Source organism: Hakea prostrata, chromosome 10 (genome assembly GCF_041222555.1).
Source record: "Hakea prostrata isolate BN-2017 chromosome 10, UWA_Hpros_2, whole genome shotgun sequence".
In the NCBI taxonomy this organism is placed as follows: domain Eukaryota; kingdom Viridiplantae; phylum Streptophyta; class Magnoliopsida; order Proteales; family Proteaceae; genus Hakea; species Hakea prostrata.
This window is the reverse complement of record NC_142609.1, coordinates 3,906,426-3,915,700: the sequence shown is the minus strand read 5'-3', so window position 1 is coordinate 3,915,700 and position 9,275 is coordinate 3,906,426. Positions and strand designations below refer to the sequence as shown.

Here is a 9,275-nt window from a genome sequence, read left to right as displayed (position 1 = left end):
GTTAGTACAGTTGGTACTGAATCATATTTGAAATCTTAATAAAATTCTTAGTTTCCTTGGTTACAATGTATGATTTTTTGTTGTTGCATTTGCCAAGAAATCTGCCACAAGATTTATTTCTCTGTAGTAATGTTTGATTTTTCATTCTATCCAATTTAAGAACGGCAATAATTCCCACCACGGTGGTAATATATACCAATGAGGCCTTTTTATTGACTATCAAGAACACTACCCCCAATGCATTAGATTTTACCCAATTTTTTTGCAGTTTCCGTTCTCTTGCCTTCTCCAATCCACCTACTAAAGCTTCCACTTCTGCCTTAGAATTTATTTTCAACCCCAAAAAGAGCTGAAACACCTATATTTGCCTCTTGTTCCTGAATGTATCTTGGGGTCCTATATTACATGGGTTTCCTATGGAGCTCCCATTAATATTCAATTGGTCTTAACCTAATTGTGGGTAGCACCATACACCTCTCTTGGTCTTTTTCTACCCTCTTGGTGGAATCTTACACCCTCAATTGCCTTTTCACCATTAGTTTCATCAACATAAACATTGCATTTGGCTTTGATCTCACATTCTATGTATTCCCTATTTAAACACTCATCTAGAAGACCACATTTTTTGTTCTCTATCCTCTGAGACTTCACCACATCCAAATAAGACACACCACCAAACAAATATTCTGAGCGAAATACGTGTAATTTTCATTTTACTAAACCACCAACACAATAATTCATCTAATGTTTAATGTGTGTTATGTATATTATGGTTTAGACAATTAAACCAGTGCGAGCCATTTGGTTGAGAACATTTGCCTAAACCTGGTTTGAGGAAGTTGCTCAAGCACTTTTTGGAAAGCCACTTCTTGGGGTAATGTTGGCCTTGAGGAACGTCTCTCAATGAATTCCACGTGGCGTAAGGGACTTCTTGTTTTATGCTTTACGTTCACGTTCGGAATGTCACTTCTTGGCAGAAGTAACGATGCAAATGGATTCGGCTCAACTTTATCCAAACGTCTATCAAAGCATTAAATTCAACATTAAATGCTTTGAGGTGCATTGAATGCTTAGCGCTCATCAGGAGGCCTCTCATCCGTTCAAGTATTTTCGAGTATTGTTCTCTTATGATTTGTCTAGAGATTAGAGGCATGGATATCACATTTGAGCCCATGTGACTTTGAACTAAAACCTTAAGAACACCTAACCCCATACAAAACACATTCTCACAAAATCCTATTGAAACAACCTATATGGCACTGATCCAATAATAAAAATAAAACAAAAACCTTTTCCTTTTGTCTTTTCTTCCATCGACCCAATTTTTTTGTGGGGGGGGGGGGGGAGACCGTAATCATTTCATCAAAATAAAACAATAAAAAGTTATAAAACTTCAAACCCAACCGGCTGAGCAAATTCCGTACAACCATTTTTTTCTTCTTTTTTTTTTTTTTTCTTCTTTCTTGATCGTGGACGATCTTAAACCAAGATCATCATTTTTTTTTAAGGTTCATGGATCTTTAACTCAGATCTAAACCATCACAAGAAAAAAAAGATAAAAAAACAATTTCACGTTCTCATCTTTAAATTCCCAGAATCACCCCTACATTGACGATCCAACGACTCTTGGCCCCATTGGGACCAAGAGCCATGTTCATCTCCTTCCTGGATCTTCGCACCCCTCCGATGACGATCCACCGAACTAGTGGCGGAGCCACATAGGGACCAGGGGCCATGCCCCCCAATTTTTGAAATTTTAGAAATGCCTACATATTTTCCTAATTTTTCTCATTTTACGTGTGAAATACCACTATTTGGCCCCCTCCAAAAATTAAAAATAAAATTTTATCAGATCTAATCATAATCATTGATTTTTTTTTTAATCCTAAAATTTTTTCCTAAAATTTCATTCGTATTAATGGAAATTTAAATCTCGCTTAGAATTTCAGCTTAATTTACCTAAATTTTTAATGTAAGCCCCACACGTCAAAATATAATAAAATATTATAAAATGGGCTCACTGTGGGTCTGCATTGGCCCGGTATATTCGCCCCCCAATGTTCAATCTTGGCTCCGCCCCTGCGTGACCGAACTTTGCTTTGATATAATTTGTTGGAGATACGGATGCACAACAACGAACGAATAAGAACACAAGCAAAACATGCAAGAGGAATTTAACTTACTTCGGCAAAACCCTACCTACGTCCACCAGAGAGAAAAGAAGTTCAATTATTTCAGAAAACCTATACAGCAAACACTATAATTAATGGACCCACATAATACAAGACACTCAAACCCAACATCATTATCGTTGGAAGATCACCATGGTGGCATCAGTTTTGTTGGAAGGAAGATTTCAGGTGAGCTCGTAGAAGCACATGCAATTCCATCTATTGTGTCTTGTGGGGCAAAAAGTCGGTTCTCTTTGAAGGATTGAAGTGGGCTATGGAGGCCCAATATGGTTCTGTGGTTATCCAATTCTACTGTGCAACTTTGGTGGACTGGTTAAATGACCTCTTTCTCCCATAGCCATATAATGTGGCTTCTATTATTGAGGATATCTGAACAATTGGGCAAGTTCAATTATTGTTGTTCCTAGGGGTGTCAATGAAATTGACCCGGCTCGCCCAAACCCACCCTAAGCCAAGCCTTATTTTGTCAACCCAAAGGGGTGGGCTTGGGTTCCAAAATAATGAGACCCAAGAGGGTTGGGTTAGGTCAGTTTATGGTTTAGCCCATAGGCTAACTCGACCCAGCCCAGCCCAATCCAACCCTATGTTAGTTTACTTTAGTTAAAGTTATACTTCAAAAAGTTAAATTTAATACAAAAATAAAATATCAACGTAAAGTTGCTTAGTTGGTTTCAACAAAGAGGCCAAGTTTAATCTTCCTGACTATGATGAAGATCTGAAACAGATGGATGGGGGTTACTTGGGAGTCTGTAGATTTCAAAAATCTAGAGATTTCAAATCTATAGACTTCAAATCTTTGGAGTCATAGTTCATAAAATTAACTGTTTGGTTAGCTTGAATCTTTGGAATAAAATTTGTAGATTTATCATGAAAAAATATTTATTGAGTTGTGGTTTCAAATGTTTAACGTTTTTATAGTTGGGATGAAATCCTTAAACCCATAAATCTACAAATTCACATTTTTAGTTTAAAAAGGTGAATCTCTAGATTTCAAGGATCCATGGATTCATACAATCAAACGGGTAAAAATTTCTCATTTGTGAATCCAAAGATTTCAAATCTCTGGATTCATGTAACCAAACAGACCCTAGAGATTTCGGTCTAGATAGGAATTACGATTGGGAGCTAGCTTATAAAGGTCCTTCTATTGCTCTTCAAAGAACCTGAACAAGGAAGAATTTATTACTTTGCTATGAGAGCATTGGATTCTTTAGGGGAAGCTCAAAATCTAGAGGTGTGTGACAATACATAAATGTGGTTGATGAGGAGCTCGAATGGGGCATTACGTTGGAAGAAGGATTTTGTGTGGGTGCAGCAAAGTAGGTGGTGGTGAATTGTTGTTGCTAAAGTCCAAGAAGGAGAAGGCAGAGGAGAGGAGGCCAAAAGAGGAGAGAGACTCCATTAGAAGGATGAAGTGATTAAGAGTTAGAAACTTCGTAACTGTAGGTGGATTATATAATATGACACTTCCTTTACTGCAGTCAACCGGATGGAACTTGAGCGTTCAAAACAGGAGTTGATAAATATCCGAATTTAACATGGGGAGGGGGGCCAAATAATTAGAGGCCGGATCACCTCCTGGTCAAGGGAGCACAAACACTTTTTCACCATAAATATTGTATGGGTTGGGGTTCACTGGAGGTCTCACCTTTAAATTATTTTATCATATTCAAACATGGGTCCACACAGATTTTGTGGGACATTTGCATTAAAAATGTAGGTTAAATATTGATAGTAACATTTTAACCCCTAGGTCCCCTACAAATTATATAGGTAAATTGAAGCATGAGGATTATTCACACACGAAAAAACAAAAAAGTCTCTTACATAATAACTCTTTTAAGTTTTAATGAATGTTTTCTTTCATAAAAAAACTTATAAAATCAACCAAAATAAATAAATAAACACACGTACACGGTACACATGATTTCAATAGTAAAAAATTTGATGCAAACCAAACGATTCATGATAGTTAGTTACGTTACAAAATATAGATATTTCATTCACAATATTAAATCCAAAAAAAAAAAAAAATGTGAGAAGATTTAGAAATGAAGTCTTAACATAGAGAGAGACCTAATGGAAGATTTAGGAATGATCCTACTTGATTTTCCAAGTTTCCCAAAGTCTCATGGGGGGGGGAGGAAAAAGAGGTAGTGGATTTGGGTTGGGTTGGTTTTTGGTGCTTCCTATTATATTTGGTATTTTGGTGCTTTTGTTTGCTGGGTATTAGATTATACCCAACTTCTTTTTCTTTCTTTCGATTCTTTCTTCTTCTTCTTCTTCTTCTTCTTCTTTTTGTTTTTTTTTTTTTTTTAACACCTTTAAGATTTGCATCTTGTTTGGCTTCTACATTACCTGGGTTTCCTATGGTGCTTCCCTTCCCTAATTGGGGATTGCACAAATAAATCTCTCTTGGTCTTCTACTCTTTTGGCAAGATCTTCACTCTCATAGATTAAATTCCCGTGTAGACAAAAGATTTTCATCTCAAAAAGACTTTCGTATTAGTTTTTAAAGTGAGGAAGATGATTAAACATTTTATTGACCTATCAGAGTTCAGCAATGACTAAGGGTACTCGAATGTAAGGTTTAAAGCATTGGTATCAAGTATTGTATTGGTCAAGTGATCTTAAGAGATGTATCATCTTGTATCAAATACTCTATCGGTCAATTTGTTGTAATTTAATACAAGCCTTTGAAAAAAGATTGAGAGACTTTAAAATACACTATCTTTAGTGGGGAGCAAATCAGCAAAAAAGATTTCCAATACAATTTGCCTTTTTTTTTCTTCAAATGAAAATTGTTTTTTCATTTCGCATATATTTTTGAAAATTACAATTATCTCCTTATATTATAAATAAATTACAACCTTATCATCTGTATTTTTTAAAATTCGTGGTCAAACCTTGTAATTTGTTTATCATTATTATTAATGTATTACCAATGTGCGAAATCTCAATTTCGCCGACATATGCAAACTGCAAATGTAAAGTTTAATAAATAATAAAATAATGTAACATATCCTGCAAAACATTAGTCCCAATTGTCAAGTTTAAAAAAATAACAAAATAATATTTAATAGAAATTAAGTCAAGTCATGTACTCAATTAGTCAAGTCATGTACGGTTGGAAACTGCAAATGTAAAGTTTAAAAAATAATTAAATAATGTAACATATCCTGCAAAACGTTTGTGGCAATTGCCAAGTTTAAAAAAATAACAAAATAATATTTAATAGAAACTAATTCAAGTCATGTACTTAACTAGTCAAGTCATGTATAGATATGTTTATGTTTAGTCATTATTTATTTTTATTTTTTACAATTCCATGGTCCTACATGAATCACGTGTGTAGCTCAAATGCAATTCTAATGTTCATCTTCCTCATCCATCTTTGCTTGACCAAAGCCGGAAACCAAAAGTCGGAATCGGAGCTGGAATTAGAGTTGGAGAAGAAGCCATCTAATGATGAAGAAGCTGCTTCAGATTGTGATTTTGTGCAAAGAAAATCAGATTCTTCTTTTCTTGGCCCTATTTCCATCGAAGACGGGGATAACGCAGAGAACGACAAAGTGAGGGTAAACCCAAAGCGAAGTTTACTCTGTGATTTGTATTAGTCTGCAGATGAGTTAATTAGAGAAGACCAAGGGCATCAACAACGTTTGCTTTTCGGAAGCCATGAATAAGATTCTGAACTATGAAGGACGGTGGTGTTGTGACGATGGTTTTCGGCGATATATCTTGAGAAATCACCAGTTTGAAGATAAATGGCGAAGATACCACCGATCGTTAGTTCGAGTTTCGGTGGCTGTTTTGGTTTGCCAACCACCGGACGCCTTGAAATTGGGCACGAACTTGCGTACCTTGAGTATTACTCTCTACAAACCTAATTTACTATCTTAGCCTTCCTCTTCTTCTTCTTCTTGCCCTTTCTTCTTAACCTATCAAGCATCCTAGTTAGCTAATGGATCACATTAGAAGAAATCATCGATCTATTAACCAATGTGGATTGATCTAGAAATAGAAGAACCCATCCTGATTGATATGAGATTGAAACCCCATAGAACGATGCTGATTCTTCTTTGGTTAATCAAAGAACTTGTTATTTTGGACATGGAAATGGAGGGTTCTCGTAGATCTAATAGTAGGTTGGGGATACCAGGATTGTTATGACAGGAGATTGAACGAGATCGTACTTTGAACACCGTTGTGGATCCTAATCATTCCTTTCAGCAAAAGTTTAGAAAGAACGAGAGGTACGGGAATGTGGAGAGAAGTCCGTGTCTACAGGAGCTTATCAGCAGCAGCAAAATTAAGAGCTTTTTAGTGATCGCAGGCCCCACAATTTGAATTTTCAACTCGGGAAAATTACGTGATTAGCTTCTTTTAGGTATTCTTTTACAAAAGTAATCATTCAATATTTTACTTAACAAAACTAGATAAAACTAAGTTTGGGTTTACAAACTAACCAAAATAGTGATTTTTCACCCCTTAGACATTTTCAACCGCTAAAACTAACTGTATTGAAGAGGAAAAATTACTATTCTGTCCAGTAGGAAAATTCACTAATCTTTCATACCGCTTGGACATTTTCACTCCCATATTTGTATGGTCAATTTTAGGGATAAAAATATCTAAATGCACTATTTTAGGGCGGGACGACGGTTGACTTGGACGACGGAACCCGCGGACCAAAACCAGACAGGGCCGCAACGGACGGGGGGGGCTTCAAAGTACTTGCCCCATCCGACGTTTTTGGGCCCCTCCCAACCAAACCTTGTTTCTTGTCGGCCCGGCCATGTCCCTTAAATAGTTTTGTAAATGCAAATTAAGTTTTAGCTACTTTTGTTGATTAAAACATTAGGTAGTTTACTTTTGTAAAATGAAAATTAAAAGGAGATAATCATGTAATTTTCCCTCTCAACTCTCAATGGTGACGTAAGCGCTGACGAATGGATGATCTAATAAGAGATTTCAGGGTTTTCCCTCTTTTTATTTTCTTGGCCTCCAAGTTCTGGCACGAAGGTAAAACGATGGACGACTCCTAAATATTAAACTGGGTTTCCATGTTTTTCTCTGAGTGAATTCTATGAATGATTTCTAAATAAGGATGTAGCGATTTGATCATTTGAAAATATGTATGATTTTCTAGTCCCTGAGAGCAAAATCTGGTCACGGAAGTCCAAATGGATCTAGTTCCTGGATCTCTATCAGAATTTCTCGTTTTGCAATGACGTAATGGCACTCGACAGCATCACACATATTTCACCCTCTTCTTCTATCAAAGATTCTTATAAATAGGCTACAAACCCTCAGCTTCACTTTTCATCATCGAACATCATAGTCTAACATGGCAGACGCACACAGAAGTTCTTCATCAAAGAGGTAATTGTTATCGAACATTTAACGAATTCCTAAGAAGACCCATTTACCAATTATCCTCACCAAGCGTTTTCTTGCAGATTGGCAGTTGTTACAGGAGCCAATAAGGGAATTGGATTCGAGATATGTCGCCAGTTAGCCTTCGAAGGTATAGAAGTGATTTTGACAGCAAGAGACGAGAAGAGGGGTGTTGAAGCTGTTGAGAAGCTCAAAGAGTCTGGATTACCCAATGTGGTTTTTCATCAGCTGGATGTGACGGACCCTGCTAGTATTGCTTCATTTGCTCATTTCATCAAAACCCAGTTCGGAAAGCTTGATATCTTGGTAACTATAGAAATTCCATATTTCTAATTGTATCATTCGAGAGACTTTCATTGGAATCTAGTTGTAGAAATTCTTGGAATCTAGATCAGATTGGCTGAATGATTTAAACTGAATTTGTTGTAGGTGAACAATGCAGCTGTTTCAGGAATTATGTTAGATGATGGTGCTACTGAAGCCCTGACGGCAATGGATGTTTCTGTAAGTCTCTGATTACTTTCTGCACATATTCTATGGTTCTTGCAATAAGATTATGTCAAAAAGCAATTCTAGCTTCCTAACAATTATCAATTCATTTCTGTTCAAATATCTGAATTGATTAAAAATTCTAAGCATAATTCTTAACGGTCACGTGTGATAAACTCTTCCTCTGCATGCACTAAGTACTGAATCAGATTGTTTCAAATTGTGCAGACAGAAGTGAAACTAGCTAAATTTAGACAAGTGGCGAGGCAAAATTATGAGACAGCTGAAGAATGTATACGAGCCAACTACTATGGGACCAAGAGAGTGACTGACTCACTTCTTCCCGTCCTTCAACTATCTGATTCCCCCAGAATTGTAAATGTTTCTGCCTCTGCAGGGAAGCTACAGGTACTGATAACAAATCTGACCCTGTAAAGTTATTGGTAGATACACCTAAAAACTTGCTTATTTGAGTTGGAGGATTGGTGACAAATATTTTTGTTAAATGGATGAAACAAAATATCTGAGGGGTAATGAATGACCTCTTAAGCTCTTGATATAATAAACGCAGCTGCACTTAAATACTTAACAGACTACTATCTCAACTGTTATGGATTCACCATACAAATTTGTTCCACGACTTGAGCCCTGTCCTTCCTCAAAAGTTAAACGTTAAAGAAAGCCAGTAAGTATGATAATTTGTTTTGAGTGACTAATATCTTTGTAATTTTGTGGCTGTAGGACATCTCAGACACCTGGGTCAAGGAAGTGCTGAGTGATACCAATGGCCTCACGGAACAGAGAGTGGACGAGGTACTAAACAAGTTTCTGAAGGATTTCAAGGAGACTCAAGGCTGGCCTGCGTATAGTATGTCTAAAGCAGCTCTGAATGCCTACACAAGGATTCTATCCAAAAAATTCCCCAAATTCCGAGTAAATTGTGTCTGCCCAGGTTATATCAAAACCGATTTTAACTACCACATGGGGGGATATACTGTTGAAGAAGGAGCAGCAGGCCCTGTTAAGTTGGCTCTGCTGCCTGACGATGGTCCTACTGGGTTGTTCTTTGTTCAGAAAGAAATGGCTTCCTTCTAATGAATTATGTAATGGTTATGATCTTTTTTCCATGTTAGAGGATTGGGGATGAAGATCATCTTGTTTTGGTTGAAAGTTGTTTAAGATATTTTCCATGAG

At 36.7% G+C, this 9,275-nt stretch overlaps 1 protein-coding gene across 1 annotated transcript; it reads left to right on the top strand.

The window, feature by feature from the left end:
- The first annotated feature begins 7,239 nt into the window (after positions 1-7,239).
- Positions 7,240-9,177, top strand: LOC149001563 (short-chain dehydrogenase/reductase 1-like). Its single transcript, XM_089136807.1, has 5 exons — positions 7,240-7,577; positions 7,655-7,898; positions 8,022-8,096; positions 8,310-8,505; positions 8,824-9,177. The coding sequence occupies exons 1-5, from the start codon at positions 7,543-7,545 to the stop codon at positions 9,174-9,176; spliced, it is 903 nt and encodes a 300-aa protein (XP_088992933.1). The 5' UTR covers positions 7,240-7,542; the 3' UTR covers position 9,177.
- The last annotated feature ends 98 nt before the right edge of the window (positions 9,178-9,275 follow it).

What these genes read in the sequence shown, in the direction of transcription:
- LOC149001563 (XM_089136807.1), top strand. Translation starts at nt 7,543, where the DNA reads ATGGCAGACGCACACAGAAGTTCTTCATCAAAGAG. An exon ending in AGAAGTTCTTCATCAAAGAG is followed by an intron (nt 7,578 to 7,654) that starts GTAATTGTTATC and finishes GTTTTCTTGCAG; the next exon opens with ATTGGCAGTTGTTACAGGAG. An exon ending in TGACGGCAATGGATGTTTCT is followed by an intron (nt 8,097 to 8,309) that starts GTAAGTCTCTGA and finishes CAAATTGTGCAG; the next exon opens with ACAGAAGTGAAACTAGCTAA.